We start from the raw sequence: 19,646 nt of genomic DNA, 5'->3' as shown, positions 1-19,646 counted from the left end.
TCCTAGATCTGAAGTCCTCAGCTCCTACTTCAGAGACTGAGAAGCTTGGAATTATGTGCTTTTTTTTTTTTTTTTTTTTTTTTTTTGCGGTACACAGGCCTCTCAGTTTTGGCCTCTCCCGTTGCGGAGCACAGGCTCCAGACGCTCAGGCTCAGCGGAATGGCTCACGGGCCCAGCCGCTCCGCGGCACGTGGGATCTTCCCGGATCGGGGCACGAACCCGTGTCCCCTGCATCGGCAGACAGACTCTCAACCACTGCGCCACCAGGGAAGCCCTTATGTGCATTTTTAGAAATGATGGTGCCTGCCCAGCTCCACCTGTTGGTGGGTGAGCAGGCAGATCGTCGCCCCACGGGCGGCAGCCGCGTTTCCCTGCTGGGTGAAGTGAGCAGACAGCCTTCTCCCCGACACTGTGTCTGACTCCTACGCGCCGTGCTGGGAGCCCGGCTCTCAGGGTTCGGTGGGAGACCTGATGTGTAGTATTTGCTAATGTCCATGCTGTACATACTGCCCCCTCCCTGCCGTGGCTGTCTTCAGGCTGCCCACGTGACCTCACTGAATGTCAGGCTGGGAAGAGTGGGCCGGTTCCAGCACATCACTGCGGCCCGCCCATCACACCAAAGTGCACCCCACTTGAGCGGCTCTGAAGTCTTCCTTGCACCCCGCTTCTCCCACTGCTCACCCCAGGCCAGGAGCAGCTCTTCTCTGTGCGGGAGAAGGGAGAGGGGAAGGGACCAGGCCCAGCGTGTTGGGTCAGTTGGTTCGGAATGAAAGGACATGGGGGCAGTGAGAGCGCCTGTGTTGGGCGCGGGGCTCTAGCCGGCTGAGCCCTGGTGGAAGCAGAGGACCAACTGCTCCCCTGCCCCGAGCACGGGCTCTGCCCAGCGGGACGGGACCTGCTGGCTCAGTTCCTGCCCTCACAGTGGCTCCGGACATGGTCCAGCACACTCTGTCCTCGCCTTACATCTGTTCTGTCCTTTGGAGATTGGTGGCCAGCCAGAGTGCCAGGCCTGGGGGAAGTGAGGAGGGACACGGAGGCCACTTGAAAGAGCGGGACTCTCCGGAAGCTGGCTGCAGGGGAAGGGGGGCGGGGGCTCCTGGTGACCCAGACCAATTGCAGGGACCTCCCTGCATGAGTCTCTTAGGACTGGCCCGGCCCATGGCTTTGCTTATCCTTGGCCAAGCTCCCGGCCTGGGGTCCCATCTCCAGGTCTGCCTCTGGGGTTGGCCTTCCTCGCAGGGGCTGACACGAGCCAAGGTGGAAGGGAAGGAGGAGCCCCAGCCCTGTGGACGCCCCTCCCATACCTCATAGATGCCGAAGCCAATGGTGTGCATGTCCTCGCCCATCTTCCTCTGCCGCCGCCGGTGCTTCTGGATGAGACCCACCAGGAAGGTGCAGCCGTTCTCCCCATCCTCCTGGTCTTCGTCCTCCTCCTCCAGCTTGATCAGGTACTGAGGGTTCATCCAGAAGGTATCTGTAGCCAGAAGGGGCGGGGGTCAGTCACTCAGACCGCAGGAGCCCAGCGTGAACAGGTGTGCATGGGGGGACGAGGAGACGAGGCTGCGCTGGTCGCAGGGGTTGGAGGCTGCTGGGAGAGGGGTGAGGATGGGCAGGTGGGGGTATGGCAGGGCAGAGGAACCAGAGACCAGGGCTGGCTGGCAGCCCGTCCGGGTGGCAACAGGCCATGAGCAGTGGAGGGCTGGGGGTTTGTCTGAACCTCACGGGAACCTAAATTAGAAACTCCCCTTTGCAGTTCTCTCTCGCTCGCCCTCAGGCTGGCTGGGCTTGGAGGCATCCTGGAACAGGGTGGTCAGAGCTGAGGCCCAGATCTCCTTTGGCTCAGCTGTGATATCTCCCCGTGGTATCTTCTCACCAGGCTCTAACTCGGGGGTTAGAGATGGCCCAGCTGGCCTGGCTGGGGGGACTTGGGGACTAGGTTTGCACCCCCCTCAATGAACCCAGGGGCCAGGAACATCCTGTGCCCCATCTCAGCCTCTTGTTCTGTGTCCCCGTCCTCCTGGGCCTGTCCCCTTGCCCACTCCCATGGTGTCTCTGCCCTCCCAACTTTCAAAACCAACTTGCAGGAAGGAGCCGAGATTCATTCATCTTAAGGATAATTAATGTGATCTCCTTCCTTTACCTACTAACATTCTACTTGTGGAGATAAAGGTATCTAGTGTAGGGTTTGGCCAACTATGGCTCTATGGGCTGCTGGCTGCCTGTTTTTACAAGTAAAGTTTTATTAGAACACAGTCATCATATCTGTTCATTTAAGTATGGCTGCCTTCGGGCTACAGCAACATTTGAATAGTTGCCATAGAGACTAGATGGCCCACAGAGCCTAAAGGGTCAACTCTCTGGCCCTTAAGAGAGAGTCTGCCAACCCCTGATCTAGTGGGTAGGAGACATAGTCTTATCTGAGGCAGAGGACCATCCCAGCACCTCTGGAACTTGCTTGGTGGCTGCATACATGAGATGAAGGATTAAAAGCACCAGAGCTGGGCTTCCCTGGTGGTGCAATGGATAAGAATCTGCCTGCCAATGCAGGGGACCCAGGTTCGATCCCTGGTCCGGGAAGATCCCACATGCCACAGAACAACTAAGCCCGTGTGCCACAACTACTGAGCCTGTGCTCTAGAGCCACAATTACTGAAGCCCGCGTGCCTAGAGCCCATGCTCCGCAACCAGAGAAGCCACCGCAATGAGAAGCCTGCGCACCGCAAGGAAGAGTAGCCCCCGCTCGCCACAACTAGAGAAAGCCTGCACACAGCAACAAAGACCCAATGCCGCCAAAAAAAAAAAGCACCAGAGCTAGAGGCACCAATCTGCTAGTCCCAGTCTGACTACTTGCTCTGTGGCCCAGGTATGCCACTGAGAGCCTTGGTTTCCTCATCTGCAACAAGAGAATCAATATATGACCATGAATTGCCATTGCAGTACTTAAAGACTGACTCCACAGTCAGACTGCCCGGGTTCAAATCCCGGGCACAGTGAAGGCTGTGAGGCCTTAGGCAAGTCACTTAACCTCTCCAAGCCTCAGTCCCCTCATCTTAAAGATGGAGATGATAATAAAGTGCCTGCCTCAGAAGGCTGTTGTGAGGATTCAATGGAGTAATATATTAATAAATCACTTAGCACAGTTCCTAGCACCCAATGTATGTTTCATAATTGGCAAATGTCATCATGATGGGACAATTTCTGAGTGGGAGAGGCCAGGGGAGGACTGGGCCATCGAGGCAGAAGGGTCAGGGGAATAAACAAACTATAAACCAGAGGAGGAGTCCTTGCCCCCATCTGAGCAGGACCCCATCAACACCTGCTGAGTGAATTGGGCACAAGAGGATTGCCAGGCAACAACCAGGGTCTGGATGTGCAGAGGTCCAGTGGGTGAGGTCCCCCTGCTGGGCTAGGCCGCGTGGGCTTCGTGTGGATAAAGTAGCCCATGGGGGTTTCCCTGGTGGCGCACTGGTTGAGAGTCCACCTGCCGATGCAGGGGACACGGGTTCGTGCCCTGGTCCGGGAAGATCCCACATGCCGCGGAGCGGCTGGGCCCGTGAGCCATGGCCGCTGAGCCTGCGCGTCCGGAGCCTGTGCTCCGCAACGGGAGAGGCCACAACAGTGAGAGGCCCGCGTACCGCAAAAAAAAACAAAAAAAAAAGTAGCCCATGGGTATGAAGTGGGACTAACGCTGCCTCAGTGGGCGAGGCCGTGGCATCAGGGAATCTAGGGCCCAGAGCGGAATCACAGAAACAGCACGTCTTGGGTTCTGCGTGGGCAGGGAGACAAGTGAGTGCAGAAGGCAAGGGGCTGAGGGGACAAGAAGGGTGTTGAGGTGGAGACTCAGGGAGAAGAGGCAGAGGGTCCTGGAGGGTAGGAGCGGCCAGGATGGGGTGCAGCACACCAGGGTGGGACGGTGGCAGGGTGCTCACTCGGGTAGTTCCTGCAGCCGCCCGCGGTGGAGCCCCGCCTCCAGTTCCCATCCATCTTGGTGAGTTTCCACTTCTTGTAGGTGTCACTGGTCAGCGTGTCAGGGGTCAGGTTGCAGATCTCCAGGCGGGAATAGTGCCTCAGGAAGTCGTTGAAAGACATCCTGCAAAAGCAGGGACGCAGCACCCAGGTTGCCGGAGGACACGATGATAAGCCTGGACCTTCCGCCCAAGGCCAGACTAGGACCCAGTCAGGGCCAGGCAGAGCTGCTAGGAGACAGCACCTCGGGGCCACATGGCCACCAGGTCCGCCACTGGAAGGCGCCAACTCTAGTCCTGGTGCTACCACCTTCTAGTCAGGTGACCTTCAGCAAGTTACTTAAGCCTCTATGAAACTCAGAACCCTCATCTGTAAAAATGGGGGCCACGTGCATCAAATGAGACAAAATACGGCTGCTCATTTGGTAAAACGCCAGTACTGTGCAGACGTAGGTGGTCCCAGAGTAGCACAGACACAGCCGCGTGGGCCCCACTGCTACTCTCCAAGGGAGCCATTTCTTGAGGCCTCGGGATGAATCTCTAGGAACTGGTTAGGAGAAAGGCCCACCTTCCCCCTCTTTTCTCTTGGGACCTGAACATGCCTGCAGGGATTCTTAGCCTTCTCTGCTGAGCTGCTCAGCTTTGAAACCCTACTGCTGAGATGGACAAACTGAAGAGGTTCAAGAATTGTTTTGTTCAAGGTCTTATAGTGAATTTAAAACAACAACAAAACCAGGATCCCACGCCCCTGCTCCCTCAACACGATAATCTCACTCATTTTCTAGTGAAGATCAGACACCTCTTTCCCTAACGCCTAAGAATCTTACCAGAATTCCCCATCTTCCTGCCGCCTGGTCAGCCTTTCCCTCTCCTCTGGGTCAATAGTGGTCCAGTTTGGGCAGCTGGAAAACCAAGCAATGGGAGAGGCATTAGAAACTAGTGTGGGACGATGACTTCTCCCCAAGATGCCCCAAAGTTGAGGACCGGGGACATGCTCTCCCACCTGAGGGCTCAGACCCCAGTAAGGGAGGGAAGTAACACACGGGTGGCTGAGAGGTACAGGGCAGCAAGGTGAGAGGATACATTGTCCTGGAAGATGGTGGCAAGGAAGATTCCAGAAGATGAACACAGCCCATCAGAGAGACATGAAGTAGCATCAGTGGCCCAAACTGAGATGGGCCTGTCAGCTCTTTTAAGGGGTGATTGGAAATTCGATGTAGGGGAGGGGCGCTCATCTTGGTCTCTGTGGCTGGCCTGCAGTCCCGGGCAGGCGTCTCTATGCCATGGCAGAGGCCGCCAGGGAAAAGGTGAAGAACCGTGGGTGCTGGGCTGTGGAGGGGCACGGGGAGACGGGAGCAGAGGAAGACCATGAGAGGGGCTCACAGAGTTCACCCCAGAGAGTCGAAGGTCTAACAGGCCTACCAGGAACCCTGGACATCAACAGAAGGACTTCTCTCTGGTCACAGGCACAACGTTTACATCCTTGGGATAGAACGAGTGCTTAGGGGAGGAAGGGTGTATTTTTTCCCTGAAGATCCAATAGCAAGGTGACGCCGAGCTAGGGAAGGGAGGAACCATGAGGTGATGAAAGGATGAGCATCCCAGGAGCCCTTGTAAAGGCACCCAGACGGCTGGAGTGCACTGCTTAAGAGCCTAGAGGGCCACCAGCCCCCGGGGTCCCACTCGGGGTGGCCTGTGCTCTCGGGGATTTATTCTCAGCACGGCTACCATGCCCCCTCCTCAGCTCCCCAGAGACCCCTGGAAAGAGTGCCCGCACGCCGGCTCCCGAACCTGCCCTACTCACTTGTCGTTCCACTGCCCGGTCCACTCCACCTCTCCCCAGGGATTCCGGATGCGGATCAGCTTCTGCAGGCTTCCTCTGCTTTCCACCTGCAGGAGGGGTGGGGGAAGGAGAGGAGAGAGATGTTGAGTTCAAGCCAGGCCTGGAGGTTCTCCGGCCCAAAGCCCCTTTTTCTCCATGAGCCAGGGGCAGGAGGCGTCAAGTCCATGTAATAAGGGGGATCGCAAAAGGGAGAGGGCCTTGACTCCCAGACCCTCGCTGCTGCTTGTCTTGGGCAGCTCCCAGGGTCTGGCCCTTGGAGGACCAGGGCTCTTTTTTTTTTTTGCGGCACGCGGGCCTCTCGCTGCTGTGGCCTCTCCCGTTGCGGAGCACAGGCTCCGGACACGCAGGCTCGGCGGACATGGCTCACGGGCCCAGCCGCTCCGCGGCATGTGGGATCTTCCCGGCCCGGGGCACGAACCCGTGTCCTCTGCATCGGCAGGTGGACTCCCAACCACTGCGCCACCAGGGAAGCCGCAAGGACCAGGGCTCTTTAACCTCTATCCTGAGTCTGAGGCACAAATGTGCTTGTTCTAGATGCTGAATTGGCACGTCACCTCTGAACCTTAGTTTAACTAACTATAATAGCATGTACTTTTGTCACAGGAGCTCCATCAAATGAACACTGGTGATGACAAGCAAATGCAGTGCATGAATCTTGATTAAACCCTGGACTGGGGGCATCGAGGGTACTCTAAAGGACATTTTGGAGCAACTGGGAAAATGTTTACATGGACTATATATTAGATCATGCTATTGAATTAATGTTTATTTCTTCAGCATGAAAATAGTACTGGGATTATGTAAGAGAGTGTCCTTATGGGTAGGAGATAAATGCTGAAGTATTCAGGAGTGAAGCGTCTGTTGTGACATCTGCAATTTACTTCCAAATGGCTCAGAAAGGAAGTACACATACACAGAGACAAAACAGATGTGGAAAATTTCAACCACTGTTGAATCTGGAAAAATAGCATTTGGATGTTTATTACACTATTCTGTCAACTTTTCTGTAGACTTGAAATTTTTCAAAATAAAAAGATATATGTGGTGGTGTTAAAAAAAAATAAAGAGAGAGAGAGGGCACTGCACATGTCAGAAGACCTGGGATCTAGTCCGGGTTTTGTAATTAACAGTGGATGGTGGCTACCTTATAGTATAAAAACAAACAAAAACCGCCAGCAAAATCCAGGACAGCGACCTGCTTGGACACAATGTGTCAGGTGCAGTCTCAGTGCTTTACATATATTAACTTGTTTGAATCACCTCAACAACCTGCAATGGATGTTATTTTTTTTAATTAATTAATTAATCAATTTTTGGCTGCGTTGGGTCTTCGTTGCTGTGCGTGGGCTTTCTCTAGTTGCAGCGAGCGGGGGCTACTCTTTGTTGCAGTGCGTGGGCTTCTCATTGCAGTGGCTTCTCTTGTTGTGGAGCACGGGCTCTAGGCGTACAGGCTTCAGTAGTTGTGGCACGTGGGCTCAGTAGTTGTGGCTCATGGGCTCTAGAGCGCAGGCTCAGTACTTGTGGCGCACGGGCTTAGTTGCTCCACAGCATATGGCATCTTCCCGGACCAGGGCTCGAACCCGTGTTCCCTGCACTGGCAGGCGGATTCTTAACCACTGCACCACCAGGGAAGTCCCTACAATGGATATTATTATTACTGTTTCTAATTTAAATCTGAGGAAACTAGGGGGCAGAAGAGAGCTTAAATAACTGCCCAAGGCCACACAGCTGGCAAGCAGAGTCAGATTTGACCACTACAGTAATTGGGGCACCAATGCTTCTGTGAGATCAAATGTGAAAGCACTTTTTTTGTTGTTTTTTTTATGTTAGTTTCAGCTTCACAACAAAATGAATCAGTTATATATATACACATATGTTCCCATATCTCTTCCCGCTTGCGTCTCCCTCCCTCCCACCCTCCCTATCCCACCCCTCCAGGCGGTCACAAAGCACAGAGCTGATCTCCCTGTGCTATGCGCCTGCTTCCCAATAGCTATCTACCTTACGTTTGGTAGTGTATATATGTCCACGCCTCTCTCTCGCTTTGTCCCAGCTTACCCTTCCCCCTCCCCATATCCTCAAGTCCATTCTCTAGTAAGTCTGTGTCTTTATTCCTGTTTCACCCCTAGGTTCTTCATGACATTTTTTTTCCTTAAATTCCATATATATGTGTTAGCATACGGTATTTGTCTTTCTCTTTCTGACTTACTTCACTCTGTATGACAGACTCTAGGTCCATCCACCTCATTACAAATAGCTCAATTTCGTTTCTTTTTATGGCTGAGTAATATTCCATCGTATATATGTGCCACATCTTCTTTATCCATTCATCCGATGATGGACATTTAGGTTGTTTCCATCTCCGGGCTATTGTAAATAGAGCTGCAATGAACATTTTCGTACATGACTCTTTTTGAATTACGGTTTTCTCAGGGTATATGCCCAGTAGTGGGATTGCTGGGTCATATGGTAGTTCTATTTGTAGTTTTTAAAGGAACCTCCATACTGTTCTCCACAGTGGCTGTATCAATTTACATTCCCACCAACAGTGTAAGAGGGTTCCGTTTCCTCCACACCCTCTCCAGCATTTATTGTTTCCAGATTTTTTGATGATGGCCATTCTGACTGGTGTGAGATGATACCTCATTGTAGTTTTGATTTGCATTTCTCTAATGATTAGTGATGTTGAGCATTCTTTCATGTGTTTGTTGGCAGTCTGTATATCTTCTTTGGAGAAATGTCTATTTAGGTCTTCTGCCCATTTTTGGATTGGGTTGTTTGTTTTTTTGTTATTAAGCTGCATGAGCCGCTTATAAATTTTGGAGATTAATCCTTTGTCAGTTGCTTCATTTGCAAATATTTTCTCCCATTCTGAGGGTTGTCTTTTGGTCTTGTTTATGGTTTCCTTTGCTGCGCAAAAGCTTTTAAGTTTCATTAGGTCCCATTTGTTTATTTTTGTTTTTATTTCCATTTCTCTAGGAGGTGGGTCAAAAAGGACCTTGCTGTGATTTATGTCATAGAGTGTCCTGCCTATGTTTTCCTCTAAGAGTTTGATAGTTTCTGGCCTTACATTTAGGTCTTTAATCCACCTTGAGCTTATCTTTGTGCAGGGTGTTAGGGAGTGATACAATCTCATACTTTTACATGTAGCTGTCCAGTTTTCCCAGCACCACTTATTGAAGAGGCTGTCCTTTCTCCACTGTACATTCCTGCCTCCTTTATCATAGATATGGTGACCATATGTGTGTGGGTTTATCTCTGGGCTTTCTATCCTGTTCCAGTGATCTATATTTCTGTTTTTGTGCCAGTACAATACTGTCTTGATTACTGTAGCTTTGTAGTATAGTCTGAAGTCAGGAAGCCTGATTCTTCCAGCTCCGTTTTTCGTTCTCAAGATTGCTTTGGCTATTCGGGGTCTTTTGTGTTTCCATACAAATTGTGAAATTTTTTGTTCTAGTTCTGTGAAAAATGCTAGTGGTAGTTTGATAGGGATTGCATTGAATCTGCAGATTGCTTTGGGTAGTAGAGTCATTTTCACAATGTTGATTCTTCCAATCCAAGAACATGGTATATCTGTCTATCTATTTGTATCATCTTTAATTTCTTTCATCAGTGTCTTATAATTTTCTGCATACAGGTCTTTTGTCTCCATAGGTAGGCTTATTCCTAGATATTTTATTCTTTTTGTTGCAATGGTAAATGGGAGTGTTTTGTTGATTTCACTTTCAGATTTTTCATCTTTAGTGTATAGGAATGCCAGAGATTTCTGTGCATTAATTTTGAATTCTGCTACTTTACCAAATTCATTGATTAGCTCTAGTAGTTTTCTGGTAGCATCTTTAGGATTCTCTATGTATAGTATCATGTCATCTGCAAATAGTGACAGCTTTACTTCTTCTTTTCCAATTTGGATTCCTTTTATTTCCTTTTCTTCTCTGATTGCTGTGGCTAAAACTTCCAAAACTATGTTGAATAAGAGTGGTGAGAGTGGGCAACCTTGTCTTGTTCCTGATCTTAGTGGAAATGCTTTCAGTTTTTCACCATTGAGGACGATGTTGGCTGTGGGTTTGTCATATATGGCCTTTATTATGTTGAGGAAAGTTCCCTCTATGCCTACTTTTGCAGGGTTTTTATCATAAATCGGTGTTGAATTTTGTCAAAAGCTTTCTCTGCCTCTATTGAGATGATCATATGGTTTTTCTCCTTCAATTTGTTAATATGGTGTATCACGTTGATTGATTTGCGTATATTGAAGAACCCTTGCATTCCTGGAATAAACCCCACTTGATCATGGGGTATGATCCGTTTAATGTGCTGTTGGATTCTGTTTGGTAGTATTTTGTTGAGGATTTTTGCATCTATGTTCATCAGTGATATTGGCCTGTAGTTTTCTTTCTTTGTGACATCCTTGTCTGGTTTTGGTATCAGGGTGATGGTGGCCTCGTAGAATGAGTTGGGGAGTGTTCCTCCCTCTGCTATATTTTGGAAGAGTTTGAGAAGGATAGGTGATAGCTCTTCTATAAATGTTTGATAGAATTCGCCTGTGAAGCCATCTGGTCCTGGGCTTTTGTTTGTTGGAAGATTTTTAATCACAGTTTCAATTTCAGTGCTTGTGATTGGTCTGTTCATATTTTCTATTTCTTCCTGATTCAGTCTTGGCAGGTTGTGCCTTTCTAAGAACTTGTCCATTTCTTCCAGGTTGTCCATTTTATTGGCATAGAGTTGCTTGTAGTAATCTCTCGTGATCTTTTGTATTTCTGCAGTGTCAGTTGTTACTTCTCCTTTTTCATTTCTAATTCTATTGATTTGAGTCTTCTCCCTTTTTTTCTTGATGAGTCTGGCTAATGGTTTATCAATTTTGTTTATCCTTTCAAAGAACCAGCTTTCAGTTTTATTGATCTTTGCTATCGTTTCTTTCATTTCTTTTTCATTTATTTCTGATGTGATCTTTATGCTTTCTTTCCTTCTGCTAACTTTGGGGTTTTTTTGTTCTTCTTTCTCTAATTGCTTTAGGTGCAAGGTTAGGTTGTTTATTCGAGATGTTTCCTGTTTCTTAAGTAGGATTGTATTGCTATAAACTTCCCTCTTAGAACTGCTTTTGCTGCATCCCATAGATTTTGAGTCGTCGTGTCTCCATTGTCATTTGTTTCTTGGTATTTTTTTATTTCCTCTTTGATTTCTTCCGTGATCACTTCGTTATTAAGTAGTGTATTGTTTAGCCTCCATGTGTTTGTATTTTTTACAGATCTTTTCCTGTAATTGCTATCTAGTCGCATAGCGTTGTGGTCGGAAAAGATACTTGATACAATTTCAGTTTTCTTAAATTTACCAAGGCTTGATTTGTGACCCAAGATATGATCTATCCTGGAGAATGTTCCATGAGCACTTGAGAAAAATGTGTATTCTGTTGTTTTTGGATGGAATGTCCTATAAATATCAATTAACTCCATCTCGTTTAATGTATCATTTAAAGCTTGTGTTTCCTTATTTATTTTCATTTTGGATGATCTGTCCATTGGTGAAAGTGGGGTGTTAAAGTCCCCTACTATGAATGTGTTACTGTCGATTTCCCCTTTTATGGCTGTTAGTATTTGCCTTATGTATTGAGGTGCTCCTATGTTGGGTGCATAAATATCTACAATTGTTATATCTTCTTATTGGATCGATCCCTTGATCATTATGTAGTGTCCTTCTTTGTCTCTTCTAATAGCCTGTATTTTAAAGTCTATTTTGTCTGATACGAGAATTGCTACTCCAGCTTTCTTTTGGTTTCCATTTGCATGAAATACCTTTTTCCATCCCCTTTCAGTCTGTATGTGTCTCTAGGTCTGAAGTGGGTCTCTTGTAGACAGCAAATATATGGGTCTTGTTTTTGTATCCATTCAGCCAATCTGTGTCTTTTGGTGGGAGCATTCAGTCCATTTACATTTAAGGTAATATCGATATGTATGTTCCTATTCCCATTTTCTTAATTGTTTTGGGTTCGTTATTGTAGGTCTTTTCCTTCTCTTGTGTTTCTTGCCTAGAGAAGTTCTTTTAGCAGTTGTTGTAGAGCTGGTTTGGTGGTGCTGAACTCTCTCAGCTTTTGCTTGTCTGTAAAGGTTTTAATTTCTCCATCAAATCTGAATGAGATCCTTGCTGGGTAGAGTAATCTTGGTTGCAGGTTTTTCTCCTTCATCACTTTCAATATGTCCTGCCACTCCGTTCTGGCTTGCGGAGTTTCTGCTGAAAGATCAGCTGTTAACCTTATGGGGATTCCCTTGTGTGTTATTTGTTGTTTTTCCCTTGCTGCTTTTAATATGTTTTCTTTGTATTTAATTTTTGACAGTTTGATTAATATGTGTCTTGGCGTATTTCTCCTTGGATTTATCCTGTATGGGACTCTCTGTGCTTCCTGGACTTGATTAACTATTTCCTTTCCCATATTAGGGAAGTTTTCAACTATAATCTTTCAAATATTTTCTCAGTCCCTTTCTTTTTCTCTTCTTCTTCTGGAACCCCTGTAATTCGAATGTTGGTGCGTTTAATATTGTCCCAGAGGTCTCTGAGACTGTCCTCAGTTCTTTTCATCCTTGTTTCTTTATTCTGCTCTGCAGTAGTTATTTCCACTATTTTATCTTCCAGGTCACTTATCCGTTCTTCTGCCTTCTGCTATTGATCCCATCTAGAGTATTTTCATTTCATTTATTGTGTTGTTCATCATTGTTTGTTTCATCTTTAGTTCTTCTAGGTCCTTGTTAACTGTTTCTTGCATTTTGTCTATTCTATTTCCAAGATTTTTGATCATCTTTACTATCATTATTCTGAATTCTTTTTCAGGTAGACTGCCTATTTCCTCTTCATTTGTTAGGTGTGGTGGGTTTTTATCTTGCTCCTTCATCTGCTGTGTGTTTTTCTGTCTTTTCATTTTGCTTATCTTACTGTGTTTGGGGTCTCCTTTTTGCAGGCTGAAGGTTCGTAGTTACTGTTGTTTTTGGTGTCTGTCCCCAGTGGCTAAGGTTGGTTCAGTGGGTTGTGTAGGCTTCCTGGTGGAGGGTACTAGTGCCTGTGTTCTGGTGGATGAGGCTGGATCTTGTCTTTCTGGTGGGCAGGTCCACGTCTGGTGGTGTGTTTTGGGGTGTCTGTAGACTTATTATGATTTTGGGCAGCCTCTCTGCTAATGGGTGGGGTTGTGTTCCTGTCTTGCTAGTTGTTTGGCATAGGATGTCCAGCACTGTAGCTTGCTGGTCGTTGAGTGAAGCTGGGTGCTAGCGTTGAGATGGAGATCTCTGGGAGATTTTCGCCGTTTGATATTATGTGCAGCTGGGAGGCCTCTTGTGGACCAGTGTCCTGAAGTTGGCTCTCCCACCTCAGAGGCACAGCACTAACTCCTGGCTGCAGCACCAAGAGCCTTTCATCCACACGGCTCAGAAGAAAAGGGAGAAAAAGTAGAAAGAAAGAATTAGTAGAAGTAGAAAGAAAGAAAGGAGGGAGGGAGGGAGCAAGAAAGGAAGGAGGGAAGGAAGGAAAAAAAGAAAGAAGACAAAGTAAAATAAAATAAAGATAAAATATAATGAAGTTATTAAAATAAAGAAATAATTATTAAGAGGAAAAAAAAAAACAAAAAAACTGATGGATAGAACCCGGAACAAATGGTGGAAGCAAAGCTATACAGACAAAATCTCACACAGAAGCATACACATACACACTCAGAAAAAGAGGAAAAGAGGAAAAAGTCATAAATCTTGCTCTCAAAGTCCCCCTCCTTAATTTGGGATGATTCGTTGTCTAAAGCAGGGAAGGAAGGAAAGAAAACGAAGATAAAGTAAAATAAAATAAGGTTATTAAAATAAAAAGTAATTATTAAGAAAAAAAACCAGGACGGATAGAATCCTCAGACAAATGGTGGAAGCAAAGCTATACAGACAAAATCTCACACAGAAGCATACACATACACACAAACAAAGGAAAAGGGGGAAGAATAATAAATCTTGCTCTCAAAGACCACCTCCTTAATTTGGGATGATTCATTGTCTATTCAGGTATTCCACAGATGCAGGGTACATCAAGTTGATTGTGGAGCTTTAATCCGCTGCTTCTGTGGCTGCTGGGAGAGATTTCCCTTTCTCTTCTTTGTTCGCACAGCTCCCGGGGCTCAGCTTTGGATTTGGACCCGCCTGTGCGTGTAGGTTGCCGGAGAGCGTCTGTTCTTTGCTCAGACAGGACGGGGTTAAAGGAGCCGCTGATTCGGAGGCTCTGGCTCACTCAGGCCGGGGGGAGGGAGGGGCACGGAGTGCAGGGCGAGCCTGTGCGGCAGAGGCCAGCGTGACGTTGCACCAGCCTGAGGCACGCCGTGCGTTCTCCCGGGGAAGTTGTCCCTGGATCCCGGGACCCTGACAGTGGCGGGCTGCTCAGGCTCCCAGAAGGGGTTGTGGATAGTGACCTGTGTTCGCACACAGGCTTCTTGGTGGCGGCAGCAGCGGCCTTAGCGTCTCATGCCCGTCTCTGGGGTCCGTGCTGTTAGCCGCGGCTCGCGCCCGTCTCTGGAGCTCCTTTAAGCAGTGCTCTTAATCCCCTCTCCTCGCGCACCAGGAAACAAAGAGGTAAGAAAAAGTCTCTTGCCTCTTCGGCAGGTCCAGACTTTTCCCCGGACTCCCTCCCGGCTAGCCGTGGCACACTAACGCCCTGCAGGCTGTGTTCACACCGCCAACCCCAGTCCTCTCCCTGCGCTCCGACTGAAGCCCGAGCCTCAGCTCCCAGCCCCGCCCGCCCCTGCGGGCGAGCAGACAAGCCTCTCGGCTGGTGAGTGCCGGTCGGCACCAATCCTCTGTGCAGGAATCTCCCCGCTTTGCCCTCCGCACCCCTGCTGCTGTGGTCTCCTCCGCGGCTCCGAAGCTTCCCCCTCCGCCACCCGCAGTCTCTGCCCACGAAGGGGCTTCCTAGTGTGTGGACACTTTTCCTCCTTCACAGCTCCCTCCCGCTTGTGCAGGACCTGTCCCTATCCTTTTGTCTCTGTTTATTCTTTTTTCTTTTGCCCTACCCAGGTACGTGGGGGGTTTCTTGCCTTTGGGGAGGTCTGAGGTCTTCTGCCAGCGTTCATTAGGTGTTCTGTAGGAGTTGTTCCACGTGTAGATGTATTTCTGGTGTATCTGTGGGGAGGAAGGTGATCTCCGCGTCTTACTCTTCCGCCATCTTCCCGGAAGTCTCATGAAAGCTCTTTGAAGAGGACGGAACACTACACAGATGCAGTGTTGTTGTATTATCTTACCTGGTCCAGAAGAGCGAGACAATTTTGGAACTCAGTGGCACAGAGGGCCTGGACCGACCTGTGGCCAGCAGAGGGCAGCACGTGGTCGGCAGGGGCTGGAGAGGGCCGGCCCATCCCCTTGGCCCTGAATTGCAGCGAGAACTGGGGAACACGGGCCCCACCCTCAGCAAGCAGCAAAAATGGCTTTCGCTATCGGGCGAACAACAAGAGAAAGACCCCCGAAAATGCCTCCCAGGCGTTACCTCCTCGGCGCCAGTGACCGAGTACGCGTGCCCTTTCACCAGCTTCTGGAAGGTGATGGCCTCCGAGTCTGCAGCACTGGTGATCTGGAAATGTGGGAGAATCAGTCCCAGGCCGGCCGCCTCCCTCCCTCCCTCCCTCCCTCTGTCGCTCAGGGCTCAGCAGGGCCTTGGCCCGGGTGGAGGGCTCTCGCTCCCGCCTGGAGGCCCACCTACTACTTCTTTGAGGCGCTGCCCGGCTATTCACAACCAGAGAAGAGGCCGAGGGCAGCCCTCTGGGAGAGCGGCGCTTGCACTCGTGTGTGCCCGGCGCAGTCACAAATTCCCGCAGGAAAGGGCACACCGTGGAGGGGACTCAGGACACACACCTGGACGGCATCGGCGGCCCAGGTGCGCTGAGCGCTGAGTCCCCTGAAACTGCGAGGGCTGCCCCACCCACTGCAGGGTTTACACTAGGACAGCCGTTCGTTTCTGCCTGACTTCAGAATTGGCTTCTGTTCTACTAGAACTTCCCCAGTCATTCCTTCCCCATCTGTTCTGATGGAGGTTGTTATTTTTGTCTGGGTCAATGAGAAGGGCTGTGTCGGAGTAGAAAGGGTCTCTGCCATGCAAACATGGTTTGCAGAGAAAGTCTGAGAATCCCTGCCTAGAGTCAGACAGAGACTTGGGCCCCCAGAGCCACACTTCTTACCCCTGTCCCCACAGGGACCAGAGCTAGGACAGGGCTCCGGTGCCGGGCACAGGCAAAGCCTGGAGGCTCCTTGGGGACAGGGGTTGTGCCCACCTCCCTTCCTCTGGTGACGTTCACCAGCAAGGGTGGCACGTGGGAATGGTTCCTTCCTGTGCCTTCTGAAGTCTTGCCACGGGCCCCTTAACCTTGCAGCAGTGGAGGGAAGGCTGCTGGGCTCCCTGCGGTCATAGGCCCCGCAGGTGGGGCAGAAGGTGTCTAGAATGGTCCTGCCTTGGGCCCAGCAGAGGGCAGGGGACTCTCAGGGAAGCTGTGGTCCGGGGTGGTGAGTCCGAGGAGGCTGAGGGTTGTAAGCAGGTGGGAGAAGGAAAGGCTGGAGTCCCCATCGCCCCAGCGGCTGTACCCCAGCCAGCCGGGTGGTTGCCTAGCCGCCCCTGGGCTCCGGGTGAGGTGCACTATGGTGGACAAAGGATGCGCCAACCGTGTGGGGAATGAGGGCAGTGGGTCTCTGGTCACTGTTGGCGGAGGCTCCCTTCAGCTAGAGCAGATGGGGGTGCGGCCAGGGAGGGAGGCCTGGACTTACATCGATAGAGCAGCCAAGGAGAGAGCCTTTCTGCAGAGCTTTCTGGATGATCCTGAACAGGTTGGGAGGGGCCTTCCGTAACTCATACCACTCGGCGATGCCTCCGGTGAAGTCCTCGAAGCCCTCAGTGGTGGCACCCCCGGAGAGTGCTTCGTAACACCCATTGATCCTGCAGGGAGGGGACAGATGCCGCTGCCACCTGGTGCGGACACTTCTGCTTCTCAGAGCGCCCCTCCCCCCACGCCTCTTTTGTTGGATGCTGCAGGGACCCCCTGCTCGGTCTTTCCTTGGTTTGTCTCCACCTCCGGGTGCCCACGAGGGCCAGTGACTGTCGCCAAAGCTACCACTGCCTGGTACTTGGTGAAGGTTTTGGAAAAATCTCACAGAACCTTAAGAGTTAGGAAGGACCTCGGTGCTTATCTGGCCCAACCTCCTGTATTGATTCTTTCTACATCCTGGCAGGAAGGGGGAGGTCTGCTAAATTGGCTGTTTGGCATTTATAGCTTAAAAGAAAACAGTTCAGTAATGAAAGCAGCTTCCGTGTGCTGTGTTAGGAGGGGCTGGTCTCTCCCCATGGCGATGTTGGCGCCCTGTGGCTTCCCTAACTCTACTGTGAAAGCATAAGACTTAGTAGCATCTCAGGCCCGATTCTCACAGCTGGGTGTGTGACTCCTGGCCCTCCTCCCTGGCAGGGGCTGGAAGGAACAGAAATCCTCCTGATGCCTGAGAGCCGGTCATTTTCCCAGAGGGAGCCCAGACAGCAGGGCCAGGACCCGGCCACTCTGGAGGGGGGCCGACGTAGGCGTCCTGCTGAGAACGGGCAGTGCTGAGCGCTGGACAGGCTCGACTCCGGGCAGCCTGGGGGGGGGCGGGGGCCCGGCTGGGGAAACCAGTTTTACTCAGCATATTATGTACTGTGGGCAAGTCTGCATCATTTTCATACCTCTGCAGTGGATAGTTTTGCCCACGGGCAGCAACTCTTTGCTGTATTTAGCTGACAAAAATGGAACATGACCTGCCAAGGAAGCAGAGGCCCTTCTTAAGGCCAGCACGATCAGTACCATGACTCGTTCCTGTGCATTTGGTTAAAAACAGCAAGAGCTGGGTGCGTTATCTCCTAGAATTGAGAGCCCAATCTTGTCCAAAGTAGTCCTGTACCAGAGGACTTCTCTTCGGGACAGCCCTCGCCTAAGTCCCGTGTTGCTTCCCAGAATGCAGGGCAGCTGGGGGCAGGCTGCGGGGGGACGGGCACGGCAGGCACTTACTTGGCGTAGGCCTTCTCCAGCAGCGCGCTCCAGAACTCACTGCCCTCTACCGAGTGCACGAAGAGCAGCTCCCCGTCCTTGGTGGGCAGCCTGTCGTCCACCACCACCTCCACCCATTCGCCGTACTGCCAGAACTGCAGGAGGGGGAGGTGGCGGCAGTGTGCGGGGGGGAGCCGCAGCTGGCTCCTCCCTGCCCGGCCCCTGGGCGCCGGTTCCCCAAGCCCATCGCATCCCCGAGGAGATGCTCCCCTCTAGCCCTCCTCCTGCAGGTACAGCCTTGCAGAGGCACCTGCCCTTGCCTCCCAGGCCACACCTGCCCCTCCAGCCTTATGCTTTTCAAAATGCTATTTCTCCTTTACCGGCATAAAAGGAGAACAGCGAGCGGTACCTTAACATTTTGTCTCAGACCCCAAATAGTCAACTTTCTTAAAGAAATGTGGGAATTACTTCCTGAGTGCCCTGCCCTACCGCCCTCCTCCGCATTGCTGTCCTTACAGGGTCCCAGGGCGACGACAGGCCAGGCAGCTTCCTGCTGTCTCTCAGTGTCCTTGCCTGGCCCCCAGCACCTGCTCCTAGCCCTCAGGACCTGCTCAGGAGAAGCTCGAGCCAACTCTTAAGTTACCTGGAAGTGGAAGATCCCCGCGTAGTTCTCCTGGAAGCTCTGGTCCAAGGGGACGACTCGGGCCAGGACTTCTTCATTCAAGGTGAGGGAGGCAATGGCTGCCAGTAGCCAGCAGTCACCTGTGAACACAGTGTAAGGAGCTCTCATCAGACAGGTTCAGTGCCGGGAGGGTGCTAAACCTCTTGTGCCCACCTCTGGCACTTGAGGCCTGAGGCGAGCCCGGCACAGATGTTCCCCCCCCGCTGGTCCTCACACGAGGGCTATGGAGGAGGGCTGGGGTGATGCCTTGAGGGAATGCTGAGGGAGAAATGTTTTTGCTGTGATAGTTGAGATGGGAGAATTCATTCCCTGAAGAACCCAGAACCCGGTGATGGCTGGACTGTGTCCTCACAGCCGGCTCTGGGCCTGGGCCACTGAAGGTGCATGGCAGCGATCATGTGTGGAGTGAGGACTCCAACTCAGCAGCAGAGGCTTCTGACAACACAGGGTTTAAAAGTGGGCGAGTTTGAGGGAGAGGAAGAAGACACCGGCAGGCAGCCCCATGGATGCAAATGCAAGAGCCAGAATCTGAGGAGGCACCCTGGGCTATCTCCCTGAGGACGGGCGAGGAACACCTCTGGGCGGGTGTGTGGGTACCACACGTGGGAGTCAAAGATGGGGACAGTCAGATGGTCAGCTGTCTGGCAGCCTGGCCTCCCCTTAGCCTCGGTGCCCTCCTCTGCGACACGTTGAGTAACTGGGAGGTGTGACGAGAGCATGTGTGTAAAGCACACACCCATTTCAGGGGGTCAGAAGCAAGCTGGTGGTGGGGAGGGGTCATGTTTGCCACGAGATAAAAGGCCCGACTGATGGGGGCGTTCTGGGACGAGGATGAGGAAGTTTACTCCATTCTTTTTTTTTTTTTTTTTTTTTTGGTATGTGGCCTCTCACTGCTGTGGCCTCTCCCGTTGCGGAGCACAGGCTCCAGACGCGCAGGCCCAGCGGCCATGGCTCACGGGCCCAGCCGCTCCGCGGCACGTGGGATCTTCCCGGACCGGGGCACGAACCCGTGTCTCCTGCATCGGCAGGCGGACTCTCAACCACTGCGCCAGCAGGGAAGCCCAGTTTACTCCATTCTTAAGGAATGTGCACTTTCCTACAATTTCCCATGACAAGAATAGGAAATAGCCTCAGATGAGTTTGATTTCCATGGCT

General features: G+C 50.9%; 1 protein-coding gene across 3 annotated transcripts in view; it reads right to left on the bottom strand.

Annotated features, from left to right (window-relative positions):
* Positions 1–19,646, bottom strand: part of CAPN2 (calpain 2) — a 63,082-nt gene that overhangs the window by 14,843 nt on the left and 28,593 nt on the right. For 2 of the 3 annotated variants that reach the window (XM_033851100.2, XM_073800717.1), the window contains exons 3-10: positions 18,453–18,571; positions 17,831–17,964; positions 16,566–16,734; positions 15,298–15,381; positions 5,770–5,855; positions 4,793–4,867; positions 3,930–4,090; positions 1,305–1,474 (exon numbers count right to left, since the gene is read on the bottom strand). In XM_033851100.2, coding sequence (XP_033706991.1) covers positions 1,305–1,474; positions 3,930–4,090; positions 4,793–4,867; positions 5,770–5,855; positions 15,298–15,381; positions 16,566–16,734; positions 17,831–17,964; positions 18,453–18,571 — 998 coding nt within the window. The remainder of the gene's footprint in view (positions 1–1,304; positions 1,475–3,929; positions 4,091–4,792; positions 4,868–5,769; positions 5,856–15,297; positions 15,382–16,565; positions 16,735–17,830; positions 17,965–18,452; positions 18,572–19,646) is intronic. The other variant, XM_033851103.2, reaches the window with a different exon arrangement.

The sequence above is a fragment of the Tursiops truncatus genome, chromosome 1 (genome assembly GCF_011762595.2).
Source record: "Tursiops truncatus isolate mTurTru1 chromosome 1, mTurTru1.mat.Y, whole genome shotgun sequence".
NCBI classification, from domain to species: domain Eukaryota; kingdom Metazoa; phylum Chordata; class Mammalia; order Artiodactyla; family Delphinidae; genus Tursiops; species Tursiops truncatus.
Note: the sequence above shows the minus strand (reverse complement) of the source record. Positions and strands in the feature narration are given on the sequence as shown.